At 44.2% G+C, this 16,824-nt stretch overlaps 1 protein-coding gene across 3 annotated transcripts in view; it reads right to left on the bottom strand.

Moving 5' to 3' along the window:
* The window catches only part of ARHGAP26 (Rho GTPase activating protein 26), a 446,018-nt gene that overhangs the window by 174,363 nt on the left and 254,831 nt on the right, over positions 1-16,824 (bottom strand). For all 3 annotated transcript variants that reach the window (XM_081036347.1, XM_081036348.1, XM_081036346.1), the window contains exons 13-14: positions 4,688-4,753; positions 615-689 (exon numbers count right to left, since the gene is read on the bottom strand). In XM_081036347.1, coding sequence (XP_080892473.1) covers positions 615-689; positions 4,688-4,753 — 141 coding nt within the window. The remainder of the gene's footprint in view (positions 1-614; positions 690-4,687; positions 4,754-16,824) is intronic.

Here is a 16,824-nt window from a genome sequence, read left to right as displayed (position 1 = left end):
TGGCTCACGGGTTTTTGATTCGAACACTGCACATTTAGAGATAGTTCTGTATTTACATCAACCAGCTGCAAAGGATGGTCTGCTGCTCGAATTACAGAAGCAAAGAGAATCAGAAGAATTATCTGCTTACATACATTTTATCTGGGAGCCACGTGACAACTGCTCTGTAACGGGGAGCATGAGGTCTGAGGTCCTCTGGAGGCTAGAAGGATGCCCTTCCTCAGGCATTTGCCTCAGGGTGTGCCCGACTACATGCCAGTCTCCAAAGGGGACAGAGGGAGTCAGCAGCTATTAAAGACAGAGCAGGGTGTGGTGGTCACATGAGTGACCAGCGCCTGCCAAGGGACCAGCAGCAGCCGAGTCTACAAACATAAAGGGTGTGGTGCCTTGGACCTGCCATTTTTTGCTTTGTCCAGCCCCACTCAGTACCTTTTCCAGTAATTCCTGCAGCCATGACCACAGGTGAGTGAGGCAGCTTATTTCTGGGAGTTATCTCTTGGAACACCCTGATTCCTGCCCAAGGGGCTGTGCCTATTTCCAGACCTGGGGACTTTTCACAGGAGCCCTCTGCATGTCCCCTAGGGCCTGCCTGGCAAAGCCACCGATGCACTCACCCATCAGGACACTCAGCAACTTCTGCACCCTGGAATTGACACCCACGATTCGGTAGAGTCCTTGCTCATTGATTCCTGAGAAGAGAAACAGTGATGATTTAATTAGCGGCACGTCAAAACACAAGTCGGGCCGATCCAGGCAAAGGCACTGTTTTCATTTTCTCGGTCCTTCTAAAAGCCGCTCTAATTAAAGTCCCCTGTCACTCAGCTCTGCTCTTAGCAAACGAGTGGGATTTGGTACAGCTGTCTAGGATTTCATGGACGTGCTGCACACTTCAGCCCTCGTGTTAGTTCAGGCATCAGAGGGGAAAAAAAACTTCCTCCTCTCTTGCCAAAGGCAGCACCTGAAGAGGTTTGAAAGATACCAAATATATACTTTTAAATAGGTCATTCTTACCCAGTTTTTAATTTAAAAAGCCAAAAATGGCTTTAATTTTTTTTGGCTTTAATTTTTAAAGCCAAAAATTTAAAAAGACAAAAAAATTCATACTACAGATAAAGGTAAATACATCACAATCTATTTTCACATACAGAATGAAAACCTTGAGTGTAGGGACACTTTTATTTTGGAGACTGTTAGCCAAGACTCAGAAATGAGAAAAGCCATTCATTTGTGAGGTGAATATTGGTTGTAAGGAAAGAGAAGGCCCACCTTCCTTCAACCCAAGAACATGTACAACTGGGCTAGGAGGGGTTACCTTCAATCACCCAAAGAACCAACCACTAATCCAGCTCAGTGCTTTGTCCATTTTAAGTGCAAGGATTAGATCACCACTGGCTCATTTACAAAACGGGACAATTCAGACAAAGGGATAAGAAATGACGTTGCTGCTGTTAGCCCTCAGCGTATCATATCTGATACCTCCCGCTTCCTATCTTATTCCCCTGATGTCCATTCTCCAAGCAGTAGCCACAGCACACTTCCCCTAGTGTACAGCAGTTCAAATGAGCTCTTTTCTCAAAACCTCCCAGTGGCTTCCGATTGCATTTAGACCACAAACAAAACTTACCACAAGGCCCTACACGCCTGGGCCAGGCCCACCTCTGACCACATCACCAACCACTTGCCTCTGCTCCAGCCACCCTGGCTTCCTGTGACGCCAACGTATCAGGCCCAGGCCCCCCCCCCACCTCCCCATCATGGCCTTTGCACAGGATTTCCTCCCCCTGGAACACGCCTCTCCCAGATCTTTTCATGTTCAGGTCTCACCTGAAATGCAATCTCTTCAATCTAACAGACCCCATGACCAACACCACTGACCAGAACCTTTCCCTGTTTTCTTCATAGCAGTGAATAACATCTGCAGTTATCTGTCTTATTTGGTTTCTTGTCTGTCTTCCTCCTCACAAGTACAATGGAAGCTCTAAGTACAGCAATTATGTCTTCCTCACCATTATATCCCAACACCTGCATCAGTGTGTGATACATGATAGAATGAATAAAACGGAGTCACACTCCAGCAGAGCCACTACTTTGGGACCAAACTCAAGTTTCCTGGAAGCAATGTGGGGAAAGGCTGATTCTGCAGTGTCTTCTACGAGACCTACATAGGAATGGAACGGATGAATAAAAAGGAAGTGGTCTGGAGTGACGGGATTTTACCGCTACAACAGACCTGCAAAGGCACGTACGTCATCTGGCTTGGTTTACGGGCTAGGAGACCCTGGTCACAGACCAAGGGATGGGCCCCAGTTACCCGGAGGCAGAGCCATCATTCAGTAATGTGATGGCTTCAGGGGCTTGCCCTTTCCGAAGTGTGCCTCATTCTTTTGTCCTTGTGCTTTCCTGGAACTTGACACAATCTCAGCTCCCATTGGACAATGACCAATGAAGCCCCGAGAGCAGGGGAGGTCTGTTCACCTCTAGTCCCCACAGCTACGTGTGTACATACATGTACTGCAGTAGGGAAACAGCCACTCCCTTCATGTGTTTCTGTTAAAATGGCATTTAGCTCACACTCTCCTTATGTCCTCTGTGTGCTAAATGAACACTTTCTTAGAAGTTAAAACATCATTTTCAGAGGAAGAAGCAAAGCAACCAAACCAACTGGTGACCCTCTTCTTCCTCACTACTTATCATATATATTTTCATCCTCTGGAGCTACTGCTTTGCATCTATCAGACAGACTGTGAAGCATTTTCAATGACTGGGTTTCTCTCTGTTTGAGCTGTTGAAAACTGAGCGAGAAACAGGTGGCCCACCGCAGGCACGTATATGAACTTCACAGTGAAGCGAGGGGGATTTAGTTTTGAACTCACTTTTGGCTCCATTTTTATGCCTCTACTTTGGTTAACCCTGTATCTCTTATATTTCATTCTTTTGTTTTAAAATGAAAACCTTTTCAAAATGCCTGTTAAAAATTACTTTAATGATACCTACTTTGAAAAATTTAGAAACTGCAGGTATGGAAAACAGATAAATCAAAGAAGATGGTAAAACAGCAGCCCCTCTAAGAACACATTGACACCCGTGCAGGTAAGGACCTCCCCTCTCCCTGCCACCACCAGGATCGGCTCAGACTCAGCAGGCTGTTTTAGAATTTGTAGTTTTCACATACTATATACAATGGAAATCTTGGATGTCAATAAGTGGAGTTCCACTGCATTTTTAGTGATTCAGAGTTTTTTACTGCACGGATGTAACACTGCTGCCTTAACCGATTTTTGAGACATTTGGCCAGTTTCTGATGTTTGCGCCTTAACACCTTTATGTAAATATCCTTATGACGCAACCTGGCCTGTGCCCCTATTTCCTCAAGATCAATTCCCTCCTTCTACTTTATATTCTCTGATTATATTTTATATATCTTTGCAAGCTGCCTTAACTCTTTATTGAAGGAAGGTATAGCAGAGATAGGCAGACATTTAAAAAGTATTAATATTAGTACACATTAAAATAAGTTGGAAAGAGTACTTTTTGACTGGCTACACAGGAGTAGAGGCTAATAAAGTTAGTTTTTGTTTTGTTTTGTTTTGTTTTTCTCTCTCCTCTTCTACTTGATGCTTTATAGCCTTTATAAAAATGCTTACATTTCTCAACTAGTAAGAGTTATGGACCCTGTTTTAAAAGATAGAACTTCTTTCAAACAAATAAAAAGGGCTGATGGGTTGAGAGGCTGTGGACTAAATAACATTCACATCTCTGACAATGGTTCAAATCAAATCCAGTGGAAGGAGTTAGATTTCTCAGGGCTGAGTGCACTCAAAGCTCCAAACTGTCAGAACTGAGGAGCTGCCTTTGTGGCAACCTTGGAGGAGGGAATGGAGACCACTGGGATGAACCAGCTTCCCTTATCCCAAAGTCCTGCTCCAATGGGCCCAGGAAAGGTCCATGTGTGACAGGCAAGGTCTGACTGCAGTGCCACTGCAGGCAACCAGGGGCCTGACCCGTTCTTCCTACCGGATGGTTCCCAGAGACAAGCTCCCCAGAGCAGCTTTCTTAACCTGGGGTCCACAGACCCTACAAGGTCCCCTAGAGAATACTAGGTGTCTATAAACTTAGATAGGAAAACAATTACAACTCTATTTTTACTAACCTATAAATGAAAATTAAGCATTTCCTTCCATTATGACATAAACAACAAATCACGGTAGAATTAGCAGAACCTGCTACTTGGTCAGAAGTCACAGGTGAAGGTACTACAATTGTTACAGACACTTTGAAATATCACTATTTCCGAATTATGCGAGTTATCGACCCACCACTTTAACTTCTTATTGAAAGTGTTAGTTCTTATTTAAAGTTCTTATTTAAAGAAACACATCTGATTATTATCACAACTACGTTTCTTAATGTTTTGATAACTGAACTTCTGTAACTGGTTTCCTTATAAGCCCATGTATTTGATATGCATGCATTTACAACTTTCTTCTGATCAGCCCAAGAGGCGGATGGCAGCAAATGGGCTGAGAGCCCCCACTTCGGAGCAACACGACTGGTGGAAACACACCAGCAATGGCACTTGGGGAGTCAATGAGTCACTTAAAATGGGGAAACAGCAGGTAGTAGGTCGGATGCCTCCCCAGATGCGTGACCTTGGCTGAGAACAATGCCATCTGTTGAACTACTTTACCTCGGGTTTCCACAGCGTGGATGCATTTCCTGATTATGCTGAAGCCAATGCTGTCCAACTGTGCAGCTGAAAAAGGAAGAGAAGGAGAGTCAAGTTGCTGGCCATGCAAATCCTCCTCCTCGGTATAAGGCCTGACCAACCCAGGATGACTGAGGTCCACAGTGTGGTCAAGCATCCTTTTCATTTTTCCCACTAAAGGGGCAGGAATGATAAAACGAAATTAGCTGGGGTTCACTGAGAGCTTACCATATGCCAGGAACAGTTCTAAGTGCTTCGTGTAGATTATCTCATTTAATTCTCATAATGATTCTGCAAGGTTAGCCTCAATTTATAGATAAAGAAACTGCAGCATGACGTGAGCACCTTACCGAAGGAATAACTAGGCATTCTTTTAATTGTTTTGTTATTATCAGGAGCGGTAGGACTAACTACTCGCTGGCCGCCTTGAATATGCATAAATCAAGTGTTCAATAAATGCTGGGTGAGTGCTTGACATAAATTATCTCATTTTATCCTAGTAAGTACTCTAGGCTGATACTATCAGTAGCCCCATATTACAGATGAAGAAACTGAGATTTTGCAAAGTTAGCTATCTTGACCAAAGTTGCAGGACTAGTATATGGGAGACTCATGCTAGAGTCTGTACCACCTAACTGCTTTAAATGTGACCCTGCGTTAAAGAAAGACATAAAATCTTACTCAAGTGACCAGAAAAAGGGAAAAGTGACTTGGAGGAAAATTGAAACAGCCAAAAACTGAGAAGCTACAAGCTGAAGAAGAACTAAGGCAGCAGAGTTATCCTCTGTGGTAAATTAGCAGGCGGTGACACTTTCCCATCTGCTCCAAAACCCACTCATGTCACTCAGAAAATAAATGAGCAACAGCAGCAACTTTTTCCACAGCACAGAACCAATTTCCAACTTGGCAGTGGCTCTGGAAACCCACCAAAATTCATCCCCACACTCTGGTTACTCCACGATAAAGATGTGTGTAATAACCTTTAAGAATGGGTTCATCTCTGACCTACTGAGGACATCAAGACAAAACACTCTACAAACTGATGTGCAGAGTAGAGAAGGGAATGGTAGAAAGTAGGAAAGGGGGTATTTATAAATGATTGGTCATCATCCTGGGGCAAGAAATATACTTGTAAAATATGAGACCTGAGCAGAACTGAACTCATCTTGGATCTAATCCAAATGGAATCTTTCTTCAATTCTTTATGTATACGGATAAACTTAGATACAATGAAGATAAAAATCCTTTAAAAAATGACTGAGAATTCCCCCAAAATCGAACTAAAAAGGAATGCTAATTTCCCAAAACTTCTCTTCCAAAAGGGAAACAGTTCTTGTTCTTACCTGCATGCTTAGTGCTGAGTGGTAGTTATTATAAATACACTTGGCCTCTAGGATAGTAAATAAAGTACCAGAAAAGGAGGAAAACAGTGTCTTTCTCCCTAGAGACCAACAGCTATACAAACCATTGTTCTATTCCCTTAAAGCTGTAAGATGCCTATTAACTCAATCCCTGGCTTTTTCTACGATGAACCAAGTTGTATTTACTTTCCAACTGTGTTTTACTGAGCTTTCTGACTGGAAGCTGTAAGCCAGATCAAAATTATTCCTCCAAATGAAACTCAATTAACTCATGCAACAGACATTCCCGAAGCTTAATAACAAATTATAATACACAGGCCAAATACCAATTGAATCTGGGGGAAGTTTTTTTTTTTTTTTAAATAATAGCTTTATTAAGATATAATTTACATATTATAGAGTTCATCCACTTAAAGCTTACAATTCATTAATTTGTAGTATATTAACAGTTATGAATCAATCACCACTATATAATTCTGTAACATTTTCATAAGCCCTTACAAAAACCTCATACACATTAGTAATCACTCCTTATTTCTCCCCGTACCCCAGCCCCTAGACACTATGGAATTACTTTCTGTCTCTATAGATTTGCCTATTCCGGACATTTTATATAATTGGAATCACACTAAATATGGTCTTTTGTGTCTAGCTTCTTTCATTTAGTATAAAGTTTCCAAGATTCATCTCTGTTGCGACATCATGACTTCATTCTTTTTTGTGACTAAATAATATTCCATTGTCTGGATATGCCACATTTCATTTATACATTCATCAGTTGCTGCTTCCACTTTTGGCTATTATGAATAAATGCTGATAGGAACATCTATGTACAAGTCTTTGTGAGGAAATATATTTTATTTCCCTTCAGTGTATGCGTAGGAGTGGAATTGCTGGGTTATATGGTACTATGTGCTTAACTCTTTGAGGAACTGCCAAACTCTGCTCTAAAGCATGGCACCATTTTACATTCCCACCACCAACATATGAGGGGGGTTCCAATTTCTCCACATCCTTGTCAACATTTGCTATTGTCTCTTTTATTATAGCCATTCTAGTGGGTGTGAAGTGATCTCATTGCGGTTTTGATTTGCATTTCCCTGATGACTAAGGATCTTGGGCATCTTTTCCCGTGCAGGGGAGGGTTTTCATTCCTTTACACAGTAGTTAGAATAGAGCCTATTGGAATGTATTTGTCAGAGGGGAAATTACTTTTTATACTTATGGAGATTTACAAAATGTTCCTAACTGATTCAACAGTCAGTCGAAGCCTTTTAGTTCTCTTTGAAGAGGTGCTTAAGTGGATCCTTGCACGGGAGAGAAAGAACTGCCATCTTGCACAGTGCTCTGGGAAACAGCTGAGGCTGATTACAAACTTGGACATTTTAAGAGTAGGTTTGTGAACATGGCACTGATGAACTTCTGTCCCACAAAGACCATTTTGCTTCCTTAGCCCATGAACACTGGTTAGAGTTTTGGAAAATCGGAAGTAAGTTGCCAGCTGACAGTGACGACGCCAGGTGCAAGAAGATACATGTTCATAAAGCCATCAGCACAACGATCAGAAGAAATAAGGACAGAGCTAGACATAACCCTGCAAAAGTAAATCAGTCCTTGAACCTTTTCTTGGGTAACTGAGGGAAGCCAGATCCTTTTCTAGGTAATGGAAAAGAACACAAGAGAACCTTCCAAGTACACCCAGAAAAAATTAGATTCTATTCTCTTACAGCAACTACAGTTACTTCTTTTGGAAAAGGGCAAAGCAAAACCCTCCAAAAAATGTGAGTAAATGTTCCTCCTTTGATTTTCCCAACATTAGAAGTTCTCCAATTTGTTTTAAACCAGCAAACTCCTTTTCTTGAAATAAACCTTACACAGATGTACTCATAAAAGCCTTACGCATTACACATGTAACGTAGTATTTATTAGTATATACTGGTTGTCTGTGTTCAGAGGTGCTTACGTAAAAATGCTTACGTATTGCAAAGTCGAGCATTAAGAACTCAAGGTAACTCTCTGTTAGCTTCTAATGTGTCCACGCTGCATAGTGATGATAATTATTACAGTTTTACAAACAGATAAAACCGTGTTAAGGAACAGAATTCATATTAAATCACAGTTAATCATATTAAGCCAACAAGAAACTCATGAAATACAATTTAGCTATCATTGCTCTAAATCTCTAAACTGGAACTGGTATAAGTTATATCATTGCCCGCTGCCCTGGTATCTCCCTGTATCTCTCCATCTCTGTCTTTCTCCATCTCTGTATTTGTTCCACACACGTTTGATTTCTACTCTCATCAACTTGAGTTTCCTGCTGACGTCATGATTCGGTTACTAATGATTAACAACTGCTTTATTGTTTACCGTGTACCAAGGACCACAAACGTGATAAAGTACTACAGTGCACGCATAAGCAGATCATTAGTCCTGATCTCTGCCCAGCAGGTACACAATCTAAGTTAATTGAGATCTCCTACTCTGAAAATCGAGGTTCCCACTAAAAGGTTTAGAACATCACCACCACCCAGCAGTTGCTAATGACAGAAAAAGTCTGAGCGGCCCCGCCAGATGGAAGCGGCAGCCCTTAATCCCCTCAAGCAGGTGATTCAGCTCTTTCACGGAGCCAAAGCTCGGAAAAGGTCAGGGATTTATTTGCAATTTCTGTATCCTTATAATCTCCAGAAATAATCTTTCATTAAATATCTACTAGGCTCACATTATTCCCTTAATTTGACTTGCGATGAGTTGTTGCAGGACCAGTGGCTCTACGCCCGACGTCCACTGCCTTGCACTTCAGCTTATCTTCCTTCCTCAGCCTCCAGCTCAGCTCAGCCCAGGTTTACACACAGGGCAGTCCAAACAGTTGTCATATAATGAATATTCACAGAGCTCGCACCGAATACCCAGGGTGACCTGCCAAGTTAGAAATGTGTCATCCTCTTAACTTTCATTTCAACTTTTGAAGTCTTGTTTCTTTATCTCCTTTTAGAGAAAGGAAAGGGCCAAGGTCACACAAACCTATTTTCTCAAAGTTCTGTGGCGGACATGAGAACATGGCAGAGGTGGGTTGATGGTCAGTCAAGGAGGGGAGTCCTTAGGGCAGCAGTGGGAGGAGGGTGCCTGGCAGACCACTGCCTGGGCGCCATCAAACCTACGGTTTGAACTCTGAGACTAGGGAGGCAGGTTACATCCAGAGAGAGACTGTTTTACTGTTTAAGGAACAACATACTGTAAGATTCCATCGAATTATTTTCTTCTCTAAAAGGAGGAGGCTGGTGGGCCAGGTAGACAAACATGGATTTTAGCATAACCGTCACCGCCATACTCGGCAGCTTCTAGTACCCCATAGTACCTCATCTGAGATGCTTTTCCTGGCTCTTTGCACCTTAAAAAAAATGAGTTGTGTAGGTGGTGATAGAGGGTGAGATCTACAATAAAACCATGAGCATAACCTTAGCACATCCCCCGTTTCTCACCTCCAAATCCCAATTACCACCAAGTCCCTCAGTTTTATCTCCTAATGTCTCTCAATTTTGTCTCGTTCTCTCCATCTTCACCACCATTGTTCTGGTCCTGGCTTCCATCATCTGTGACCAGGATCCCTGCAATGACCTTCTAGGTGGTCTCACACCTCCTCTGGCTCCCTCCAATCTGTCCTCCACGTTGTAGCCCCTTCCACCACCCTCCCATCTTGACAAAATCAGATGATGTCACCTCCCTGCTTAAAATCTCTCAGTGGCACCCCACTGCTCTCGGGAGGATAACCCACATCCTGAACATGGCCCAGGAACCCTGTGTGGTCTGGTCCTCGCCTGCCTCATTCCACTGCCCTAGGGCTCAGCATCCCAGCTATACTGGCTTTCTTTCCGAGTGTCCAATTGACTATACTTTCTCCCCAGCCTTTTGCACAAGCTGTGGATTTCACCTGGAAGCCCCTGACCCAAGTAACTGAATCCTCACGTCTCCCCTTACATATCAATTCCTCAAAAAAGCCTCCCTGACCTCTTCACCTAGGGTAAGGCCCCCATCATGCACTAGGATAAAGCACCACCAACCACTCCTTCCAAGTACGCAGCACAACTGCAAGCTGACATGTTTCGTATGATCCTATAAAAAATGTCTACCAAAGTAGAGCTGCATCCCTGAAGGCAATGGTCCGTGTATATTTTTACTACCTTATTTGATTCAGGACTATATCGCTGGCTTTCACTACTAGAGTGCTGGAAGTAGAAGCGTGCCATTTTTCATTGTGTACAATTTTTCACTTCGGATGCATGGATAGGCAAATGGGTGACGGAGTGCTGGGGACAGTTGCTGAGGGGCAGTGTGATGTAATCCAAGTGACCTTTCAAATTCCAACTGATACAAACCCTGTGGCAGTAGGTGAGTTATTTAAGCTACTGACCCTCAACTTTTCCATCTTTTGTGAGGAAGCAATGGTTAAAGAAATAAATGAATGGCCTGATCGAACCACTTCCTTCCTTCCTATATCAGTACAAAGAGGTATGGCCACCTAGCAGTGCAGCCACCAAGAATGAGTCCAAGAGCAGGGAAAAACAAAAGCTGCACAAGCCAGCAAGTTTGTGTTTCCCTAGACACTATTGGAAATCATCTGCCTGTTCATCAAGGCATTATCATCACCAAGCTGCATGTGGTGTGAACCTGGGGCTGGTGATGGGGCAGGTGAGGTGAGGTGTTCTTCACGTCATACTAACCAGGCCACCTAAACAGTCTGACAGGCCTGAGGTTTGAGGAAGGCCCGAGAAAACCAGGGTATTGCTCCCTAGTGCTATCCCACAGACCTCACTCTTCAGGTCCAGGAGCCCTTTTCTGGAAATCACTGACTTGCTGTTGCCCTACTCCAATCCTCAGTACTCAGAACACGAAGAAATTAGGCAAGAAGTGGTCAAACCACCAATTTTGAACAGAAGGGAACTTTCCATACCGTAGGTTGACTGACAGACATAAAGTCTGTGACTCAACGCTCTGGGACACACCCCAACGTTATCCCATACGCATATCCAGGAATTCTAACAGATCTTCAGGAGATGAGTCCTTTTTCATAGAAGGGGAGCTGGTCTACCGATTAGTCTCAGCCCACAGCAGAATAGGTCACCACTTTCTTAAAGCTGCTATTCAATAGCTTTTGTCTGGCCTGAAATATTCTCCCCAGGAAACTCACTCAATTTTCCTTTGATTAAAAACAAACAAATAAACAAACAAACAAAAAACTATCAAGTTTTTTATGGAAGAAATGGAATTTGCTGGAAGTGCTGGATGTTTGCATAGAAACGAGAGAACTGAGAGGTAAAGGACGTTGCCGCCCCATTTTTAACGTGGATGGATACAGGAGATTGTATAGGGTTATTGTGAGCAGGCCACCATTTTATGGACATTTTATGAACAGCTCTAGGGGCATGTTCTCACCACAGAAATTTGTTCAATTTCCCAACATGATTTGCTCTTTAGAGTCTGGCCTGCTTTGCTCCTTCTGAATTTAATCAATTTCAGCACCATTAAAATCCATGAAGAAAAACACCCACATTGAACTAAATATGAAATCCACCTGGATAATAGATTTCCAATTGACTCACACACTCAGAGGGGCTCACACCTTTTCTCCTAATTCCGTGAAGCCCCAGAGTTGCCAGGGCTCCTTGGCTATGGTCCCTGGGAAACTGTATGCACGGTGGCAGCTTTCAGAAGTTTCCAGTGGGGTCCAGGAAAGCTGGATAATTGGATAATTGTCCAGATATGAATTTTCTACTTTGGGGATTACCCACAGCCAATTTTTAATTCCAGATCAGCTGCCCAAGACCCTGTGCTCCATCCCACTCCACTGCCTACGCTGTGCTATACTCTGCTCCCTGGCTGGTTTCATTCAGGGGGTATGAACTCACTTTAACATTAACTGAAATCACACACACAGAAGTGGTACGTAGTGCAAAGAGAACAATGACCTTTGAAGACAGACGAACAATGACCTTTGAAGACAGACAGACCTGGATTAGAATCCTGTCTCTAGCTGGATATGATCGTAGGCACGGTGCTTCACGTCTCTGAGACTCACCTTCCTCATCTGTCTAGTGGGGAGAACCCACCTACGTGTCGCGAGGGTCAAATAAAATGTACAGCAACTGTGACTTACTTGCTATTCAATAAATGGTCATCATCAGTAGTACCAACATTAGGATGTATCCTAATATTTGAATAAAACTTTCCAGTTGATGAAATACTTTATACCCAAGTTCATGTTACCCTTACAGTAATCCCATGGAGTAAATATTGTTACTATTCTTACTAATAACTTCTTGCTGTGTTTCCACGCTAATGAGCATAATGAAGGACAATCCATTACTGTTTATAGAATAAATGAATAAATTATGGCTTATTTGATTTTCCCAATATATCTGTTAGGTTTGGACGATGAACAAAGCCAGCCCCGGATGTTAAGCGGTAACAACGATGATGAGAGCAGGAACTGACCGTCACTGAGCAGACCGCGTTGCTCTGGGCTACACACTTAAGAGCGTCCTATCATCATCGTCACCATCACCATCCTCCTCATCTTCCTTGTCATCATCCCTATTTTACAGGCAGGAAACCTCGGCTCAGACATGGCTAAGAAGCTTCTACAAGATGATGGCGTTAGTGAGTGGCGCAACTAGGACTCTAGCTTGGCTTGACTCCACAGCTCATCCTCCTCTACTCCCCGCTCTTCTGCGGAAGTTCACTTGACTCGTCAGCAACAGACCGGGGGCTGGGGATCCCCTTTTCTGGATTCTGCCCCTTTCATTCCAACAGCAGTCCTCGAAGCTAGTGGACCAGAGACGTAGGGGGCATGCTTGTTGCAATGCAGATTCTGGGTGCCCTCCCAGATGTTATGCTTCAGTAGATGTGAGAATCATACTTGAGATAACACTATACCATCTAACAAGCAATTCAAACAATTATCACTACAGACAAACAAAAATGATTGCTGGCTATTGATTAGTTGCCAGTATCTACACCACATTCCCGAGCTGATAATAACAGTCCACCAGTGCTACGTATCTCAATATGTAATGTTGGCTTGTGATATTCGTGGTATATGAAGTAATTCCAAGTGGTCTGTAATAATTGTACACTTATTTTAATGAAATTGGAAACATACTGGTTTATCATACATAACACGATATATTTCTTTTAAAATAAATTTAGGTTAAAAAGAGTGAATTGATTTAAAAAATAGTAAGTCATAATACAGGTGGTATATGGATACATTAAAAAAAAAATCATAGAGACGATACACAAACAATACATTTGGGAGCTACTGTCCTAATGTGTCCCAAACCAGGCACTGCATAGTGGATGAAAAGACAAGGTACCGTATTCTACCAGCAAGATGTCCTATTTCAATACAGTCATCCTGGATTCCTTGCTTTTTCAACACTCCATATCCAACTCATCGGCCAGTCCTATCAGTAATAACTTAAAAATACATCTAGAATCCAACTACTTCTCACCACCTCCATTGCTAATACCTTAATCCAAACCACCAGCATCCTTTGCTTGGACAGCTATAAGAGCCTCTCAACTGTTTCTACTGTTGCCTTCTCCCCTCCCTTCACCTCCACCCCCACCCCCAGTTTATTCCCCACCAGCAGCCAGAGTCATCTTTTACAAATATACATTGGCTCGGGTCACTCGCCTGATCACAAGTCTCTAGGGACTTCACATGACCCCCAGAATACAAGCTACATCCTGATCATGGCCTCACATGCCGACCCAACCACTTTCTCTCTGGCCTCCTCCAATCCGATCACACTGTGCTTCCTGACATTCCTAGAACAAGGCTAGTTCATTGCCCCCACCTCAGGGCCTATGCACATGCTGCTCCTTCTAGGGACTCCCTTTGCTCAGTGTTCGCCTCAAGTGTCACCTTTTCAGAGAGGCAGCTCCAGGTATCTAAAACAGCTACCCCTCCCCTTGTTACTCTCTATCCCTTTGCTCTTATTTCTTCAGAGCACGTCTTTCCACCTGAAAGTATACCCTTGTTTATCTGCTTACTGTTTGTTGTCAGTTTCTCTCAACAGTATAACTTCATGAGAACAGGAACTTTATTTGCCTCGTTCGTTATTGTAGCTACAATAAATACTTCCTGAATGAAGAAACAAATATCATCTACATTTCCACCAGGTGAGATGCAGAAATCAATAGGTAAAGAAGTCCCCACACTCCAGGCGCCTCGAATGGAGAGCAGCTGACTGAACACCGTGGTACCTTCTAGAGCGCAGGGGCCCTCAGTGGGAAGCACAAGACAAATTGGACTGACAGGGATCATTCATCCCCTGACCTCTAAGCATGAATATTGCTAATCAGATTTTCCTCCCTAATCTACCACATACACAGGCACCTATCTTCTTTGTCATGCTTTCGGCAGACACACACAGAGAAAAATAAACAGAGAGCGACATAGGGTAAAGAAAGTAAAACAGGCTAGCAGGAAAAAAGATAAAATCCCTGCCTGGCCTGGAATAAACGTACGAGCTCTCAGCCTGAGTAAGGGAGACTCTAAAAGAGCTGTACAGTATTCCAGTTCTTGGCAAGGCAAGACGACCAGGGTGGCAGTGTCTGGGTTCTTGCACGGCACAGGCTGAGGGCTGCACATCAGCTTGCGGGGGACTGAGTGCTTCCTGGTGGGTTTTCACATCTGCTGTCTCCCAGTCCACCTTAAAATTCCAAATCAGGCCAGCCATGAAACAGCAATGCTTAATGCACACTGTGGTAACGCCAACGAGCTTACTCAGGACCCTGTTTCTCCTACACGGGGATCTGGATATCCCGAGAACGAACTGCAGTCCAGTGGCCTCAATTCCTTTCTGCCCTGAGGCCTGGGTGGCTGTGCACTGATTTCTCAACCACATGAGACCATCTCCAGCTTTCTCAAAATGGAAGGGTTTTAAGCAGAGAACCAATTGCCTCTGCTCATGTAGGTCCCTTTCCTGCTTTTACCTACCGGTCCTCTCACCTTGATCTGCCCCAGGAATGGTTGAGAGATGTTTTGGTCACAACACACTGTGAAGCAGCAAAGGGCAGGGAAAGACAGGACATTCAGAATAAGAGGCCAAAGGTCTGCACCTCCAGCGACCACCAAGTGGCTGTGTGGATGGACATACTTCGCCTCTACAGAGACTCTCCAGGGTCATGCGTTTATATAAGGAGCATCTGGTACCAGATAACGTTATTGATAATAATAATGGCAGAGGGCAACATTTAAGGATTGCCTAGAATACCAGGCATCACAGAACTAAGGATTTCCATCCTAATCCCATTTAATCCTCCCAACAAACCAATGATATAGGTACTAAAGCTGTCCTCACCTTATAGCTAAAGAAGCTCAGGCCGGGAGAAATTCATTTCCAAAGGTCACACACTCAGTACGGTGTGAGGCTGGGATTCCGATCCATGTGTGTGATAATACTCCAGAGCCCACGCGCCCGATCACTACTCAACACTATCCCCACTACGGGCAACACTACGTGATCGCCTCTGCTAACATGCTGGGTGTGAGCTGCGTGCTCTGAACACTCTGATTATGCTAGGAAGGAATGATCTTAAGTAACCACAGTTTGCACACAGAATGAAGCCTCGGTTTTCTCATCTGTAAATGGGTCAATAATACTATCTATCTCATAGGGTTCTTAGAAGGACAATAGGGCATGATGATGTCAAACACTGAGCAGGCTGCCCAGCACACAGTCTGTGCTCAATAAATACTATCGAGAGCCCACCTTTGGTAGCAGAAGGGGAAATCTTTCAGTCTCTACCTCGACAACCCTTTGCACGGGGCTTCAGGAGTTAAACATGCAGCCAGGGACTTTCTCACTGCTGCTTGGTGGAAGCCCAGACTGGGATGCCCATGGGTGGCTCACACCTGCTGGGCCACAGTCTGCTGGGCCACAGTCTGCTGCCACTCCAGAGCCCACACCGCCACGGGAAAGGGGAATGTCAGGCCACAGCAAAGTCATACACTGGCTGCATCTGTCAGTCTAACGTTGGCTGAGAGAGCGAGTGGATTTGGTGTCATTTAGGACACAGCCTCCGATGGTTAAGACGCGCCTCAGAAGCACCACTGCCAGTCATATCGCTGAGGCAGGGCTGCTCACCAGACAAAATGGCTGGAAACTCCACTAATCAAATCTCTGAGAAAACAACCTGTTCCTTCTCCTCCTTCTCTTGCTCGCCCCAGCCCCCAAGCCAGGGTTATTCTCAAGCTGGGATGTTACCATTGAACTAAATATAATTTGCGCTCTACAGGGGCCACAGCAACTGTGTTGGACACACGAGTCACCGTGAAAAGCGAGGTGTAGAACGTCAGCACTTAGGTGAGCTAGCGTTACAACATCGCACCTTATGCAGCTCAGGAGGTGAAAGTGGTGACCACAGCAAGCGGCCAGGGCACAGGAGGGAAGGGAAAGGAGAAAGAACGAGGGCCGAGGGAGCAGTGGGGGCAGCTGGAAGGGAGTGCAGGCAAGGGAGGGAGGGAGCGCCTGTCTTCTATCAGCCCAGGCCTGGCAGGCGCGGACGGAAAGCTGGAGGGGAAGGTGCACTCAGCTGACTGCCTCGTGGGCCAGGGCACAGGAGGCCAGGTCGCCATGCCCCTGATTGCCAGCCATCCTTCTCAGGTTTAAAAGGGGAAATGTTCTATTTATAAGCCACCGACCAGCGGAGGCCTGGCAGCCACTGGATGGCTCTGATCCCACAGGGATC

Source organism: Rhinolophus hipposideros (assembly GCF_964194185.1).
Source record: "Rhinolophus hipposideros genome assembly, chromosome: 23".
In the NCBI taxonomy this organism is placed as follows: Eukaryota; Metazoa; Chordata; class Mammalia; order Chiroptera; family Rhinolophidae; genus Rhinolophus; species Rhinolophus hipposideros.
Note: the sequence above shows the minus strand (reverse complement) of the source record. Positions and strands in the feature narration are given on the sequence as shown.